The following is a 17,612-nucleotide window of genomic DNA, read 5'->3' as shown; positions in this document are numbered from 1 at the left end:
CCCCTCTCTAGGTTTGTTCTAGCCCCTTTAAACTTTGGAATTCTCCAGCCATCCCCATCCCCACACACCGGGCAGGGGCGGGCGGTAACATGGCTGCACCCCGGCCCCCTCCGCAGCTCGGCCGGAGACGGGCGGCCGCTCCCCTCCTGGGGGCCGGGCCTGGCGCAGCCGTGCGCGCCCCGCCTCGTCTCAAGGCGGCGGAGGCGCAGGCGCGGCGGCTGCGGCAGAGCCCGATCCCGCGGCGGAGCCGGTCGGGCGGAGGAGGCGGCGGGATGGCGGCGCCGCTGAGCGACGGGGAGCGGCGGAAGCAGATCAGCGTGCGGGGCATCGCGGGGCTGGGGGACGTGGCCGAGGTGCGCAAGAGCTTCAACCGGCACCTCCACTTCACCCTCGTCAAGGACCGCAACGTCGCCACCCCTCGGGACTACTACTTCGCGCTGGCCCACACGGTGCGTGACCACCTGGTGGGGCGCTGGATCCGCACCCAGCAGCACTACTACGAGCGGGACCCGAAGGTGAGCCCCGGGGGCACGGGGGCATGGCGGCTGTGCCTTCCTTGCGGGTGTCACCCGGATCTGCCCTCTGGGCATCCCCTTGCTGTGGCTCTGTCCGCTTGGGCATCGCCGCAGCCGTGGCCCCCTTGCCATGGCCGCATCCATCGTGTGCCTCTCCATGGCTTCTTCCCTGTGGGCATCACCGCAGCCGTACCCCTTGCATGCGCCCTGGGGTGGCTGTGCCCCCATGGGCATTGCGTGCATCTTGCCACGGCCCTCACGCACCTCGTGGTGGCTGTGTCCCTGTGGGCCTTGCCCCAGCGATGTCCCTCACACACATCTTGCCATGGCAGTGTCACCATGAGCATCACCACGGCCACATTCCTCATGCAGTTTGCCATGGCTGAGTCCCCACAAGCTGCTCTGCAGCCCTGTCCCGCTGAGCCTTGCTGCAGCCATGTCCCCCTCCAGGCACTCCCATGACTGTGACCCCCTGTGGCATGTTGCAGCTGTGTCCTCTGTGATCCCTGTTGAGCATGTTCTCGCATGGGCCTTGCTGCTGCCAGCTCCTTGGCATGCTTCCCCATGGCCATGTCCAGCACTCGTACCACCACAGCAGTGTTCCATGTGGGCATCGTCACCTCCATGCTGAGGGCTCTGCAGGAGTGAAGCCAGGACATGGCATGTGCTGAGACATAGAGGCTCTCAGGCTGGAGAGGAGTCCCTTGCCTCATGCAGACCAGACAAGCTCTCTTAGGTCACCAAACCCCAGGGGGCTGGTGGTTCCTGGGGCGCTTGGCCTGTTCCCTCATCTCCTCCCCGCTTGCCAAGTCAGGGTGGCGATGCTGGAGGTGTTGGGGGCTGCAGGATGTTGATAATCTGCAGTCCTTTTTCAGTTAAGACCTGTTCCAGCACTTAACTGGGGAGCCCCAGAGGGTAGGTGTGTACTAGGAAAGGCACATACCTCCCCAGCGTGCAGGTGGCTGCTTCCTCGAGTCAGCTCTTGGGGTTATGAATATTGCCTTGACACGAGAAATCACACTTCGACGCTGGTACAGCTGCACAGACACGGGGAATAACACCAGTGCATAGAGCTCTCACTATTATCCTACTCACACAAATGTGCTCTGATCTGTATTTCTGCAGTAACAGAAGAGCTTGTATAAGTCCTGTAATGGCTAAGAGGAGCTTGGAGTGGGTTTGCTTGCTGTCCTTCTCACTAGATTTAAGATAGAAACACATCTCTGCAGGAGACTGAAAGGAGCAGAGTATTTATGCTCCGAGGGCTGGAGCAGCTCTGCTCTGGAGACAGGCTGAGAGAGCTGGGCTGGTTCAGCCTGGAGAAGAGAAGGCTCCTTAAGGGGAGACCTTAGAGCAGCTTCCAGTGCCTAAAGGGGCTACAAGAAATCTGGAGAGGGGCTTTTGACAAGGGCCTGTAGGGACAGGACAAGGGGGAATGGCTTTAAACTGACAGAGGGGAGATTTAGATGAGATCTTAGGAAGAAGTTCTTCCCTGTGAGGGTGCTGAGGCGCTGGCACAGGTTGCCCAGAGAAGCTGTGGCTGCCCCATCCCTGGCAGTGTTCAAGGCCAGGCTGGACACAGGGGCTTGGAGCAACCTGCTCTAGTGGAAGGTGTCCCTGCCTGTGGCAGGGGGTTGGAACTGGATGATCTTCAAGTTCCCTTCCAACCCAAACCAGTCTGTGAGTCTATGATTTATACAACTGTGCAATGGTTTCAGTCTCTCCAATGAGCCCCGGGGAACAGATGGGCCCTTTCAGAGTCCCAGCAGAGGTGGCAGAGTCGGTAATCCTGCTGCTTAGCAGGGAAAGATCCCAGCTATGAAGAAGAGTTTCAAGAGGAAGCATTATTTAAAGTCAGGCTATAGCTGTGTTAAAAATACCCATTTATTTCTAAAAATACCTGAGTGAGGGCAGGTTTGCCCAGCCTGCTCCTCATTCCACAAACAGGTTTGCATTAGCATTCCCAGCACAAGCACAGCTCCTCTGAAACTTGGAAGGTCACCACGGAGCAGCCCGTCTTGCCAGGAACCCTGCCACCCGCAGGACAGTTTATTTGTTCCACAGGGTGAAACGTGTGTAAAACCCGGAGTGGGGAGAACAGAAGGAGCCATGGGATAGGGAAATCACCCTCTTGGCCCTCAGCCGGGCCAGTGCGCACAGGGCCTTGGGCAGAGTCTGCATCAGCTTCATCTCAGCATGGGAAAACTTCAGCAGCCCAGCCTGAGCATCACCTCAGCTGAGCTCGGCGGTGTATAAATACATCGTTCAGCATCCTAGATAATTCTTGCCCTAAGTTAATTAGGGAAACACTTAACAGGCAACAAGTTTTCTCTATAGAAGGCTGTTGGCAGGGAGACATGCAGCCCAGGCTTGGCCAGCATCCCGCGTGAGATCCTTCTAACAAACAAACTGTGGTGCATGGTGTTCGGGAGCAGGAGCCAAGAGCTGCTTTGGGAAGATGTCCCGACTCTGGAAAGCACTTGGGTCTGCTCTTAATTTTGATTGACTTTGGTGAAAGCAAAGTGCTGTGCTGTGGGTAAGTGTCTTGCTTTGCCTCCCCAGCGCATTTACTACCTGTCCCTGGAGTTCTACATGGGCCGCACTCTGCAGAACACCATGGTGAACCTGGGCCTGCAGAACGCTTGTGATGAAGCCATTTACCAGGTGAGGTCTTGGGGGTGCTGGGGTTCCCCTGAAGAACCAGCCAGACTTTTCCATGTGGGGGGCTGGCTATCTGTATTTCTCAGGGCTTCCTCCTAAGGGTTTTGACTAAACAAAGCAAGACGTGGGGGAGGCTGAGCACCAAGACACCAAATTACAGTTCATACATGTACACATGTATGTACACAAGGTGCTGCAGCAGTGCTGCCACATAAAGATGAGTCACTGGGAAGGAAGAAAGGCAGGGAGGGAATTGTTTGCTTGAATTAAAATTGCATCAGAGTTCAAACTGGGAAAAACACAGCTGAATACCATCAAGCAAATCACTAACAGTGATTGCTTAGGTTTGCAGCTACCTTTCCAGCAGGACAGTGACCTTTTTGACAGAGTATGAGTTTTTGGGCTTTCTCACCCAGAAGCTTTATTTCCCCATCTCCTCTTCCCCTTTCCCCACCACAGTGATCCGTGTTACACTTCCTAGCAGAAGCTGGGCTCTGTCACTGGCTCTCAAAATGAAGTGCTACAGTTGCTGGTGAAACATCCTGGCAGTCACTTTCCCTGCCACGAGATGGGAGGGCATTTCCAGGGAGAGACCTGACACGTTTCCTCTCTGAAGTCTGGTGCCTCGGAGGGCAGGCTGGCTTTTTCCAGGGAGGATTCTTAAGTCCCTTTACAAGGCATTTTCCAGATGCTGGTTTGGCCTGACATGCGGGCGGAGGCTTTCCTTGCTGTAGCCTCCAACATGTGGAGCTTATCATGGCCAGTGGCCAACTGGGATGGAAGGTCTCATATCCAGCATGGCTCTGTCACAGGGAATCTGCCTCGTTTTTCAGGACCCCATCACACTGTGCATGAGGCTTTCCCAGGTTCCTGGTGCAGAGCACTGAAGTGGTGGGGAGCAGCTCAGGGAGCAGCCATGGTGTTGGCCTGACTCCCCGCTGTCCCCCCTGGCACCGAGGTGATATCTCTTGGCTCCTGGAGAGTGTTTGCTGCTGGCACGCTTGGCCTGCATCCGGCAGCAGCCCCTTGGGCCGGAGAACAAATGAGATGCAGCAGAACAACCGCTTCCAGCCACGGCCTGCAGTCAGGGAGCTGGGCACCAGGCGGGGCAGGATGGAGGAAGGCCCGGAGCATGATGATGAATGCTGCAGTAACCAGTGGCTGTGCTCTTCCTCAAGGACGGGGCGGGCGGGAGCAGGGGGGCAGGGTGTGTACCCGGACATGACTTGGCCGTTCGCCATCCCTCCTCCAAGGGCGAGCTCAGGGGAAGGGCCTCCTGGGCTGCCGGGAGATGAGTGTTTGTTTGAGGTCTCTAAGGAAACTTCGTCCATGGGAAAGCGACGTCTGATGATGAGCTAAATTGTTTTCCAGTTAACCAGGCTTCCCAGGGACCAGAGGCTGGTGAGATGCTTTGTGGGGAGGGGGAGATGCAGAGGCCCCCGTGGGTTTGATTTCCCGTGGTGTGGGTTGGTTTGGGATCTGTGTTTGCCCTCCTCAGAGAGCAGGCCCAGGGCATGGGCTTTGGGTGGTGACATGTTCTGCTGTGGCTCTTTCCCCAATAGCTGGGTTTGGACTTGGAGGAGCTGGAAGAAATTGAAGAAGATGCTGGGCTGGGAAACGGAGGCCTGGGCCGCCTGGCAGGTAAGCTGGGGAGGTGGGAGCCCTCTCCTCACACAGAGGGCATGAGGTGGTGTGACTGGAGGCACCACAGCAGCGGTGTGCAGACCTCAGCCTGCATCAGCAGCATGCTGCCCTCCTGCCTGCTGCTGGCTGGCTAGACACAAGCCCCTCCCCAGGGGGGGCATCCAGGAGGTGTAGTTGTGTAGTCTGCAGCACAGCAGACAGCGCTGTGGCTGGAAGAGGCTGTCTGGAGCCTTCCTCCTCACCTCGCTGTGAAATCTCTCACTTCTCACAGGCACCCAAGCAGCTCTCATGTGGGCAGATTGTTGGCTGCTATTTCTGTCTGCCTGTCCCACAGTACTGCTGGAGACAGGAGCTCCCCAGTGCAGGAGACATTGCCAGGGCTGATCTTTACCAGAGCTGCCCCAGTTTGAGGGCTGGAAGGGTTTGCTTTGAAAGCAATCATAGTGCAGTACCTGCTAGAGCAGCAAGTTGGGGTCAGAAGCTCTGCTTTACTGGGCAGGCAGGCCCAGATCAAGCCGTGGACACCTCAGGCAAGTCTAGAAGAGCTCTCACTGTGGCAGGCTGAATTTGGGGGTTTGGTGGCCTGTGCTTGTCACCAACAACTCTGGGGTGTTCCTGGTGGCTCAGCAGGTCTGTCCCCTCTGCATGCAGATTTTCGTTGAGTAACAGATGTGTCCAGTGGCACTGGTTGTGGCAGCTCCTTACTCGCATGTGCAGCAAGCTGTGGCAGGGACAGCAAGTGAGGGGTGAGGTTCCTTGCAGCATGACCATGCTCTGCTCTTCCAGCTTGTTTCCTGGACTCCATGGCCACGTTGGGGCTGGCGGCATATGGATATGGCATCCGCTACGAGTTCGGTATCTTCAACCAGAAGATCGTCAACGGCTGGCAGGTACATTGACAAACTCAAGTTGTAGAATCACAGACTGGTTTGGAAGGGACCTTAAAGCTCATCCAGTTCCAACCCCCTGCCACGGGCAGGGACACCTTCCACTAGAGCAGGTTGCTCCAAGCCCCTGTGTCCAACCTGGCCTTGAACACTGCCAGGGATGGGGCAGCCACTGCTTCTCTGGGCAACCTGTGCCAGCGCCTCAGCACCCTCACAGGGAAGAACTTCTTCCTAATGTCTAATCCAGATCTCCCATCTGTCAGCCAATTCAAGACAATCCCCCTTGTCCTGTCCCTACAGACCCTTGTCAAAAGCCCCTCTGCAGGTTTCTTGTAGCCCCTTTAGGCACTGGAAGCTGCTCTAAGGTCTCCCCTTAAGGAGCCTTCTCTTCTCCAGGCTGAACCAGCCCAGCTCTCTCAGCCTGTCTCCAGAGCAGAGCTGCTCCTGCCTTTGGAGCATCTCCGTGGCCTCCTCTGGACTTACTTGAGCAGGTCACCCTTTCTCCTTCTATTTCACACTGTGGTGGCCACCTCTGCCTGTGGACAAGGCCTCACCACACAAATGACATTGCGGTGCCTTCATCTTGTTCATAAACTGGATGCTTGAGCCCAAAACCTGTCCAAATGTGAGCCCAAATGTGCTGTCACTTCCTACCACTTGTGCTGACCCTTGGGCTCTGACTGCCTGAGCAAAGGGGAGTGCTGAGGGCGGTGGGGTGCCCACGTGGCAGGCACTCACCCGGGGACATGTGCGAGCTTATCATCAAATCAGAATCAAACAGATTGGAAAAGACCTTTAAGATCATCAAGTCCAACTGTTAAGTTGGACCTAAGTCTTAACCGTTGGAGACATGGCTAAACACCTCGTGAAGGTGCCTGGTGGAGGGTGAATTTGAACACTGTGGGACACATGCAAGTGCTTAGAGTGCTGCTGCTTCTGTGGATTCCCTGAGGGATGCAGCAGGGGCTTAAACAGGGAGTCTTCTGTAGCGTTAATGATCATAATATTTGCAAGTGAAAATAGGCTAAAAAATCCTGCCCATGCTGGCAGTTTTCCCTAGTGTATATCTGGAAATGGCTTCCATTGGGAGACTTGCCTTTCTTCTGAGCATAAAGGACCTTTTCTCCCTTTAAAATAGCTCTCCATAAGCCAGGCAGGGTGAGAGGTTTGAGAGCTGTTTTTCCCTCCTTCCCCACAGAGAGGCTGCGATGCAAGGCCCTATAAATGGTGAACACCGGGAACAAAACGTCCCTGTAATTGGCTTAATGTTACTTAAAAAAGAACAGGGGTGGTGGCGATGCTGGGCTGTGGCTCAGACCTGCCCCCCTGCCTGGCACAGCAATGCCTGCGGGCACAAAGCATCTCTCCTCAGCCCCTCTGGGGTCTGGTGCACATCAGCCGTGGTGGCTCTGCTGAATTCCTTTCACTCCCATTGCCTGTTTTGAGCAGAGAGGAGAAATCCTCTCTGGCAGAGGGCAGAGCAAGACCTGGGTTACAGGGGGTGGCTTGTGGCCAGGAACAGCACGGATTGCCTTCTAGGGAACCACATCCCGCATCTACTATCAAACTAGATGTAAAGCACTCAAGACAGACTGAGTGCAGCAGTCTGTGTTTGCAGCAGTTTGGGTGGTTTAAACCTGTACAGCCTGTAAAGGCTGATATATTTATACCAGCTGTGATGTAGTCATCTGTGTTTTGAAAAGCCCAGCTGTCCTCTAGAGGCCTCTGCACATCCATTTTTGAAGTCAGCTTACTAAAGCTTTGCTTCTGAACTTGCCTCCCTTTGGAGAGCCTTGTTTAGCCTTCACTTGAAGCTGGGAGCCATCACTCAGACTCTGTTTGCCCCTTGCAGGTGGAGGAGGCTGATGACTGGCTGCGCTACGGCAACCCCTGGGAGAAAGCACGTCCAGAGTACATGCTCCCCGTGCACTTCTATGGCCGAGTGGATCACACTCCCGAGGGCGTGAAGTGGGTCGATACCCAGGTACCAACATCTCCTGCAGTGCTGGGCTGGGGGAGGATGGAGCAGGGTGGCATGTGGAGGGGCACAGTCCATCCCCAGGCTTCCGGCTGGTCAGACTTTGCCTCTCACCCAGCTGAGCAGAACCCTCTCCGCCACCCTTGCTGAAGGTGACTTGTCAAGATGTGGTTCTGGTGCTGCAGCTGTGAGTGGAGATTCACCTTGTGGCGTCTTCATGGAGCAATCCTGTTGGCGTTTGACCCCCATGATCAGAGCAAGTTGTTCTTTCCCAGACCAGCCTGGTGGGCAGTGTGCTGTAAGGGGAGGCTGGAAGTATGGTTTTGAGTCTCCAATCTGCCTGGAGGCCTTGGTTTGTGGTGTTGTGAAGAGCAAATGCTTCTTCAGCCTGCCACAGATGGGGAGGTAATGCTGTGCTTCAGGAGCATGTGCCTGCTCAGAGCACAGGCTGCTGTGTCCCAAGTGCATTCCAGTCTTACAGCTGAGAAAGCAACCTTTAGAGAGGCACAGATTTAGTAAGAGGATGGAAAATGTTTCAGCCTCTCTTGTCTAAGCACTGCCCAGGATGGAGGAAGGAAGGACGATGATTTCTCTGGGATTCAGGGCCATGACTTAGCCTTGTTCCCATGATGTTCAAGGGTCTCTCAGCCTCATGAACCAGCTCTGATTCTCTGAGGAGCACACAGTCATAAAGCCAAGCCATTCTATTCAGCACCAGGAGCTGAAGCTCAGTTGCAGAGTTGCTTGGGCCTGCTCAGAGGGGGAACAAACCAGATTCTTTTCCAGAGACCCTGATTGTCAAGTGCTGTGCAGTGACCTAGGCCATTCCCAGGACACACAGAGTGCAGGGGTTCAACACCACAGCCCTGGGAGCAGCATGGAGGCACTGTGCCAGAGCAGACATCACTTACGGGCTGAGTCCATTGCCTTTCAGTGTGCTCGTCTTCTGACCCCAGCAGTAGTCCGGGGTTTCAGGGATCCCAAAGAGTGCAGTGGGAACACTGCTTCCTACAGGGAGGTGAGTTTTCAGATAATGCCATTAAGGGAACAAGTTGCAAAGGCTCAAAAAAGCTGAAGACGCAGTCTCCCAATATAGCATCACTCAGCTCATGTGATGTGCCCCAGTCCCATGGCTCAGGCAAGGTGGGCTTGCTGCCTGCTTCCATGTTCAGAGCTGGTGATGGCAGCTTTGAGAACCTGAACTCTTACTCCTTCTCCCCAGAGAGGAAGTGTTGCTGATGCCAGCACAAGGAGACTGTTGAGGGCCAGCATGCTGATCTGCCTGGGTTTTCCCTGCCCTGCAAGCACAGTTCCTTCAGTTCTCTGCTGCCTCTCCCATCCTTCCTTGCAGACAGCCTCTGGCTGGGGGCTGTCATGCCAATACACACTGATTAGTTAAGGAGAGTGCTGGCTCCTTTTGCCAGTGTCAGAGTGGTGGCTCTGTGCTGCAGCATCAGGGCCTTGCTCTGCAAGCACCGTTCAGCTCTTCTGGCATAAGCCCTCAGGCTCTGCGTTCCAGGCTGAGGCCAGGGTGCTTTGCCTTGCTGCTCAGCAGGGCTGGAGACATGCAGATGTTGGCACAGCAGTGAGCTGGAGCACACAAGCTTGGCAGCACACCCATGCCCTGCCTGGCTAGTGTGATCTGAGCTAGGAACACCAGTGTTACTCCCTGTGTGCAGCGTCCTGATGCTTAAACATCATCCATAGACGGCACTAAGAGTTTTGTGCTCCTGTGCAGTTTGGGTGCTGGAGATCTCAGTGAATTTACCCAGACAGGTTCAACAAGGCTTGATGAATATCGGCTGAACTGCTCTGGGAATGGTGCTGGATCAGGGTTTGGCCCTGGCAGGCTGCAGAAGGCTTAACAGGCAAGATTCAGGCTGTGGCATTTATCCCAGATGGAAACTCAAAGGTCCCAGCTGCCCTGGCCCTCCCCCGGCACAGATAGAATTGCAGTGGCCAGCTAAGGGTGCTTGCAGTGCTCTGGTGAATAACTAACAGGAACGCCTGTTGGTATAAGAATGTCAGCAGGTTTCTTGCTGACACTCTTTCATGTTTAATTGATGGGGTTTTAACTCCAGTTTGTCAGCAAAGCTCCAAACAGCTCTGCTGCTCCTATTAACGCTTTGCCAGTGGGTGCTGGAAGTGCCCATGGTAGCAGGGAAGTCTGTGGAGCTCAGTTCCAGTGAGGTGAGATTCTTACAACAGCCAGGAGTTGTCTGTGTCCTCTGGATTCTTCCTGCAGAGGTTTCAGCCACTTTCCCACTTCCTCTGAGGCCAGAGTGCTGCTCATCAGAGGGAATGCTGTTCTTTTGCAGGTTGTCCTTGCTATGCCCTATGACACGCCAGTGCCAGGATATAAGAACAACACTGTGAACACCATGAGGCTGTGGTCTGCAAAAGCACCCAATGACTTCAACCTCCAAGAGTGTAAGTGTACCCCTCCACTGCCTCTTTCCTGGCCAGGCTGGGACATGGTTGTTCCTGTGTGCACAGCACTCTCCATCTGGCCTTCTTCATCCATACCTCCTGCCCAATTCCAAAATGCAGCACTGTGTGTGCATCCATGGGTGGCACTGCTTCCTGAGCCCTGCCAGCAGAACTTGTGTGGGACAAGCGTGATGGCTCTTGGGTCCTCCTAGCGTCTCCTCAATTCTTGATTGACAGCTGTGAGCTGGGTTTCAGATGAGCCTTTTGTACCCTTTAGGAGTTGAGTGTGGTTGTGATCTCTCTGCTGCTTTGCCCGGCCCCATTTCACCTTAGTCCTTAGGCAATATGGCTGGTCACTCGCTTCCTTTTTTGCCTTCTCTGGCTGCTATCTGTCTTCAGTTTCTGTCTGTCCTTCCTGATACGTATGTCTTGAGAAACTGCATGGGGATGTGCCTTTCTCTTATGTCACTCTCTCCTGGCTCTCTGGTGCCTTTCACACGTATACATTTCCATTCAGATTTCATTAATCCCAGCCTGAATGTTCCTGTTACAAATCTCTCTACAAGAGAAAGAGGGAGAAGCCCAGTGTCAGGGACCTGCCTGAATCTACCGCTGCCTCAGTGCTGTGTGTATTTCTCTTTTGCTGCAGTCAACGTGGGTGACTACATTGAGGCAGTGCTGGACAGAAACCTGGCAGAGAACATATCCAGAGTCCTGTACCCAAATGACAATGTGAGTGCCTCTCTTGCCTCTATTCTCTCCCTGTAGTGCTACTGCCTTGGGTGCAAGCACTGGAGGGTCATGGCCACCTGATGTTTATTGCTCTGGTTTGAGGATTTTTAATGCAATAGGTTGGCCTCGTAATTCCTGGTTAACAAGTGCAGCTCTGCGGGTCCCAGAGGGTCTCTGCTGACTGATGGCAGCTGAGAGTCTGGCCCGTATTGTAGAGCTGCTGTGTTCCCTGCTGCAAGGAGGTGAAGACGTGTTACTCCTTCAAGTTCAAGGCAGTTGCCAATTTCCATGGCTAACCCTTTGCAAAAGTCAGTTGTCATTTCAGAGACTGCCATGAGGGGGAACTCGTTTCCATCTCCTCTCCATTCAAGGTGGATTTCTCACTGCAGAGGCTGTCCCAGGCCATGCGCCCACTGGGCACTGTATCCAAAAGGGAAGAGCCCTCGCTATCTAGTCGTGGATTAAGATCTGTGTTGAAAAAGCTGACCTCCTGCACTCCGATTCCTGCTGGTCGTTTCAAATAGGTCAGCATGAAGTATAGTGTGCATGGGAGGCAGTTGGTGTGTCCAGAGACACTGACTCCTGGACATTGCAGCAAGTCCAAAATCCTTGGTCCAAAACCTCTGCAAAGGGTCTTGCAGTGAGGGAGGGACCTGTGCTTGCTCTGTAGGAGTAGCATGGATGTGGCAGGTTCTGTTGCTCTCTGGAGGCAGCTGTTTGGGATGCTGAGTCCCTTGTCAGTTCGTACAGCTGCTGCCCCATCAGAGGCACTGAGAAACATCCAGATTTGTCCTGATGAGGTGCTGGGCCTATGAGACCTGTTGGGAAGCCTACCAGAGTGGTTAGGAGCATCTCCAGGGGCTTGGCTGCCAGCTGGGGTGGCAGCTGCAGCACTGATGGCTCTGGTCCCTCCACTTGCAGTTCTTTGAAGGCAAGGAGCTGCGGCTGAAACAGGAGTACTTTGTGGTGGCTGCCACCCTCCAGGACATCATCCGGCGCTTTAAGTCCTCCAAATTTGGCTGTCGAGACCCTGTGAGAACATGCTTTGAAACCTTCCCAGACAAGGTGAGTTTGTGGCAGAGAGGGTCCAGGGGCATTTCAGTCAGACCTGCCTGTCGTGAGAGAAAGCGGGATGCGCAGGACCAAGTTGGGACATGTATACAAAAACCCTGGCAATTTGGGTTGGAAAACAGGTGATTTAGAGCAGAGGTTGAGTAGCTCTGTCCCAGGAGCAGTGTCTGTTTCTGGGGTGTGTGCCATGAGAAGAGGCTTGGGGCTGACCTTGACCCCAACCCCACTCATGCAGGACACTGTCAAAGTCCTATCATTGCCAGATCTCAGCTCAGCAAGTCTTGTGTTGCAGGTGGCTATTCAGCTAAATGACACCCACCCTGCCCTGTCCATCCCAGAGCTCATGCGGATCCTGGTGGATGTGGAGAAAGTGGACTGGGACAAGGTAAGCAGAGTCCATGTTGAACCATACAGGGGAAAGAGCTGCTGTCCTGTCCTCATGTGGGGTTTCCTTTCCCCTCTTTGCCTGGGCACATGTCTGTAAACCTGCTGTCTGTACCGCAGGCCTGGGAGATCACAAAGCGGACCTGTGCCTACACCAACCACACGGTGCTGCCCGAAGCCCTGGAGCGCTGGCCGGTCTCCATGTTTGAGAAGCTGCTCCCACGTCACCTGGAGATCATCTATGCCCTCAACCAAATGCATCTGGACGTAAGGGGCTGGGCTGGTTGCAGGCTGTGGGAGCTCTGGGGGGGTTGATGTGGCTGCCTTTAGGATGGGAATGTTCCTATGGCTGCATCACTAATGTCCCTCTCTGCATGCAGCGAGTGGCAGCTCTCTACCCAGGGGACATTGACCGTCTCCGGAGGATGTCAGTGATTGAGGAAGGAGACTGCAAGCGTATTAACATGGCACACCTCTGTGTGATCGGCTCCCATGCAGTCAACGGCGTGGCCCGTATCCACTCGGACATTGTCAAGAACTCAGTGTGAGTTGGGGGACACCCAAGGGATGCACCCTGTTCACTCACTGGGCTCTGCCTGCAAGCCTGGGTCAAAGTCAGCTTTGGTTGTCCTGCTGGGCATAGCAGGCTGGGGACAGTCTTGTTTTTAACTCTGGAGCTGGTGGAACTCTTGGCATTACAGCTGAGGAAGGGGGTAAGAGGCAGTGCAGAGCTACGCGTGTTACGGGGAGATCCACATGGACTGCCCTGAGCCAGGGGCACGTGCAGCAGGGGCCCAGCTGGAGCTCTGGGTGGTGGCGGGTGGCTCAGAGCTCGCTGCTCTTCCAGGTTCAAGGATTTCTATGAGCTGGAGCCGGAGAAGTTTCAGAACAAGACAAACGGGATCACGCCGAGGCGCTGGCTCCTGCTGTGCAACCCGGGACTCGCTGACGTTATTGCTGAGGTGAGTTGCAGGCAGCTGAAGGGTGATCTGTTTGCTTCTAGTCACCTCTGCATGTGTCTGATCGGACCTGAGGCTGGGGCTGGGGAGCGTGAGTGAGGACAGCATGGGAGTGAGGACAGGGAGGAGTATGCCTGTTGCACATGTAGGTGTGAGATTGGCTGAGTGTTGAAGTTGGTGATGAAGAGTTGGCCAAAAATGTTGTTGAGATTTGGATCTGGTTCCGTGTCCTTGCAGTGACAACGCACAATCTGTCAGTGTGTGAAATGAGGTGTCTGCAAAAGCATGCAGCTTCACAGACACAAAAGAGCTCCCTCGGAGCTCCAGCCCCAGCTCTATCTCCTCTGTTTAGCAGGCCCTTTAGCACAGGTTTGTGCTCCACACTGTGACATGCCATAGCTGAATCATGTCCTGCAATTAAATGTATCTTCATCTCCTGCTCATCAGTTCCTCCAGCTGCCAGGAGGCCCTGGTGCACATCTTCCATCTAAAGCTCCTTGAGAGAGGGACTTGTTTGGGTTTTTGCAAGTGCCCCGTTTCCCCTGTATCTTTGGGCCCCCTGATGGCACAGAGAAGTAACCTCACCCTAAGAAACTGCACCCCTTTTCCTGGCCGGAGTGCCTCTTCCAGTTCCCAATGGGACTGTGGCATCTCCGTTGGGGAAGCAGAGTTGTGGCTGGGGTGAGGTGTCTCAAGAGTGGGACAACATCACCCTCTTGGTTTGTTCTTTTAGAAAATCGGGGAAGGCTTTATCACGGATCTGAGCCAGCTGAAGAAGCTGCTGGATTTCATCAACAACGAGACTTTCATCAGGGATGTGGCAAAAGTCAAGCAGGTAACATGCACTGGTGGTGGGTGGGGGCAAGACAGACACCATGCTTCCAGGAACATCCCAGCAGGAAATGCTCACTTCTGACTTAAGGCCTCAGAACCCACGCCTGTTCCTTGTGAAATTTTCTTGCCAGGAGAACAAGCTCAAGTTTGCAGCCTACTTGGAGGAGCAGTACAAGGTCAAGATCAATCCTTCGTCCATGTTCGATGTTCAGGTCAAGCGAATCCATGAGTACAAGCGGCAGCTGCTGAACTGCCTGCATGCCATCACCCTCTACAACCGTAAGTCCTGCCTGGGCTGGGAGGCAAGGGGTGTCCCTCAGAGCTTCACTGCCAGGGCTCCCACGTAAAAGTATGGCAGCTGGGGTGGCCAAGGGACTCTTGGGGATGCAGGGGGTTGGAACTAGATAAGATTTAGGTCCCTTACAACCCAGATTCTATGACTTTGTGGCTCATTTTTGCCCACCACAGCGCTGGCAGATGTCTTCATTGGGCTTCAGAGTCCTGCAGATTTGTTGGGTCCGTGTGCCACGGGCTGGGATTCCAGCCCTCCTCTGATGCACACAGGAATCTCTGCCCACTTTACCTTCATTTTGGTTGTTATGTCTTGTTCTTTCAGGCATCAGAAGTGATCCATCCAAATCCTTTGTGCCCAGGACTATTATGATCGGAGGAAAGGTAACTTGCATTCCAGCCTCGGTGCATGCGTGGCTCAGTGGGGATGTGGGATGTGTCCCCTTTCTGTGGCTTGGCCAGGCCCACTGTAGGTTAGTCAGCGTGTCTGCAGGTGGGCTCTTCAGGGAATGCCTTTATGGACTAATGGGACTGAACGAGGCCCCATCACTCTTTCCCTGTGGCTCAGGACTTCTCCTCTCAGTAGGGTGTTTTTGCTGATCCATGTGAACAGCAGAGGTGAGGACCTGCACTGGCACCTCTCATGCTCTCCCTTCCTTAAATGCCTTCACCATTTCTGGGCTGCTCTTCTTCAGGCAGCCCCCGGCTACCACATGGCCAAGATGATCATCAAACTCATCACGTCCGTCGGCGAGGTCATCAACAACGATCCCTATGTGGGGGACAAGCTCAAGGTCATCTTCCTGGAGAACTACCGGGTATCCTTGGCCGAGAAGGGTACGTGTGGTCTTGTGTAAGCACATGTCAGGAGCTGGGTATGTCCCAGCTGAGCCCAGAAACAGCCCAAAGAGGCTGTCATTGCAAGTCACCTGGCTCTCCCTTAGGAGAGGCCTTAGGACAGGGCAGGGTTGTTGGGCCCAGGCCATGGGGATCTGCAGCCACCAAGGATTAACTAACTCCTACCTCTCTTGCTCCCGACAGTGATCCCTGCGGCAGATCTCTCCCAGCAGATCTCCACAGCTGGCACGGAGGCCTCGGGTACTGGCAACATGAAGTTCATGGTGAACGGGGCCCTCACTATTGGTACCATGGATGGGGCCAATGTGGAGATGGCTGAGGAGGCAGGCGAAGACAACCTCTTCATCTTTGGCATGCGAGTGGAGGATGTGGAGGCTCTGGATCGGAAAGGGTTGGTGCTGAGTGTCCAGTGCATACCAGGGCCTGTCAGATGGGGAGACAGGTCTGAGCTGTGATCTCTGGGGGGGACACTCTCCTCTTTGGGCAGCTCTGGAGCAGGCTAAAATCAGGGGGCTAGAGGCAGCCTCTGCCTGGCCCATCAAGGATGCAGCCCCAGGGGCGAGCATCAGTCCCTACAGCCCATCTCTGCTGGCTGCAGGTACAACGCACAGGAATACTACGAGCGGCTGCCAGAGCTGCGCCAGGCTGTGGACCAGATCAGCAGTGGGTTTTTCTCGCCTCGAGACCCTGGTTGCTTCAAGGACATTGTGAACATGCTCATGTACCATGACAGGTGAGTGCTTGGGTGGGCTGCTCCTTCCCTACTGGCTCTCCCTGCACCTGCAGGAAGATGGCTGTGGTGCCCTGTTGTGCCAGGCTGGGACCCTACAGGCAGCAAAACCTCACCTTACTCTGCTTTGGGTTCCAGGTTCAAGCTGTTTGCTGACTACGAGGCCTACATTAAATGCCAAGGCCAAGTGGACAAGCTGTTCATGGTAAGAGCTGCCCACCACTGAGAAGGGACAGGGTCCATGGCCTTGGCAGTGCAGTGGGGAGACTGGGGAGGGACTGGGATGAGTGTGCTCCTGTGGAGCCCTTCTTACAGAAACCACATCTTGGGCATGGCTGAGGCAGGTTCTGCTGCTCCGGCAGCCCCACACTGCAGTGTTTAAACCAGCCACATGTGTGTACCCAAAGCCATGCAAGGCCAAGAGCTGGGGCAGAGCCAGGGGCAGGAGCAAGTTCTGACATTGCCTCTCCTCTTGCCAGGACCCCCGGGAGTGGACTAAGAAAGTCATCAGGAACATTGCGTGCTCGGGCAAGTTCTCCAGTGACAGGACCATCACTGAGTATGCCCGGGAGATCTGGGGTGTGGAGCCGTCTGCCACAAAGATCCCCCCCCCCAACCTGCCAAGGGATTGATGCTGGGGGCAGGAGGGAGGGACGGGCTCCCAGCCCAGGCGGCCTCACCTGCACTTCACTGCCTGTCAGACGGGCTCAGCTCTGCAGGGACAAGGCCTTTTGCTCAGGGGGGTAGAAGGATGCTCTGAGAAGCCCTGAGTGAGGAACAGGACCTGGGGGAGAGGAGAAGGGACCCTGTGTCTGCACCCATGTATCCAGCCTGCATGTGCTGCATAGTGCTTCTAGCGAGATGACCACGGATAAGTCTTCCACAGCCGTGCTCCACTCTTAACAAGGGCTTTCCAACTCGATCCTCCCCTCTCCCTCTGCATGCAGCCTCGCCTGGCCTCCTCAGCCCTGCCCACAGGCAGGTTTAACGAGCACACTGCGTGTCTTGCACCCTCCAGTGGGTCTGTCAGTCAGACCCTCTGGTCACCCCTTTCCCCAGTAACACTTAAGAGACAGTGGGGCTGGCCCCAATGCAGGTGCCAGTGCCACAAGAAGAGACATCTCGGGGAGCAGCAACTTCCTCAACCCAGAGCTTGCCATAGCCTCCTCCACACCTCTTTGTTAATCAAAAGCCCAGTAACGAAGCCACTCCAGCCATTTATAGCTTCCACACCTGCACGGAGAGGGTTGTACCTGCCAATGCCAGTGGGATGGCCCCAGGCATGCTCGTGGCTCTCCAGGCACTGCTGTATGCTGAGTGCTGCCCAGGGGGTGGATGTGTATCACTCCTCTTCATCCCTCCACAGCTGGGCCGTGCTGCTCCACGTGTCCTCCCAGCGCTGGGGCCAGTTTAACACCAGTAGAGCTGTGTAGTGCACCAGTACTCCCTGTGTGACGCAACTCATTAAACCGACCACACCACCCGCTGGTCTGACTCCGGCTGACTTGTGACTGCTCCACACCTGGGTTCAGGCCACAGTGGCCGTCCCCTGATGTGGCTTCATGGGATGGGGTCCCGGCAACTGGCACCATCATGCCCACAGCAGAAAGGTCAGTCTTGCCAGTGCACGGGGAGGGA

At 55.1% G+C, this 17,612-nt stretch overlaps 1 protein-coding gene across 2 annotated transcripts; it reads left to right on the top strand.

The window, feature by feature from the left end:
* Window positions 1–200: 200 nt before the first annotated feature.
* Window positions 201–17,457, top strand: PYGB (glycogen phosphorylase B). Of its 2 annotated transcripts, XM_030499270.1 has the most exons (20): window positions 201–515; window positions 3,078–3,179; window positions 4,739–4,817; window positions 5,607–5,710; window positions 7,560–7,691; window positions 10,004–10,115; window positions 10,765–10,847; window positions 11,769–11,912; window positions 12,211–12,303; window positions 12,423–12,569; window positions 12,683–12,846; window positions 13,150–13,264; window positions 13,995–14,096; window positions 14,227–14,374; window positions 14,712–14,770; window positions 15,082–15,223; window positions 15,428–15,635; window positions 15,843–15,977; window positions 16,113–16,179; window positions 16,454–17,457. In XM_030499270.1, exons 1-20 carry the CDS (start codon window positions 273–275, stop codon window positions 16,604–16,606), a joined length of 2,532 nt encoding a protein of 843 aa, XP_030355130.1. In that variant the 5' UTR covers window positions 201–272; the 3' UTR covers window positions 16,607–17,457. The 2 variants fall into 2 exon arrangements, with proteins under 2 accessions (XP_030355130.1, XP_030355131.1); XM_030499271.1 differs by lacking the exons at window positions 201–515; window positions 3,078–3,179 and adding an exon at window positions 4,415–4,577.
* Window positions 17,458–17,612: the final 155 nt, after the last annotated feature.

This window comes from Strigops habroptila, chromosome 10 (assembly GCF_004027225.2).
Source record: "Strigops habroptila isolate Jane chromosome 10, bStrHab1.2.pri, whole genome shotgun sequence".
NCBI lineage: Eukaryota > Metazoa > Chordata > Aves > Psittaciformes > Psittacidae > Strigops > Strigops habroptila.
Note: the sequence above shows the minus strand (reverse complement) of the source record. Positions and strands in the feature narration are given on the sequence as shown.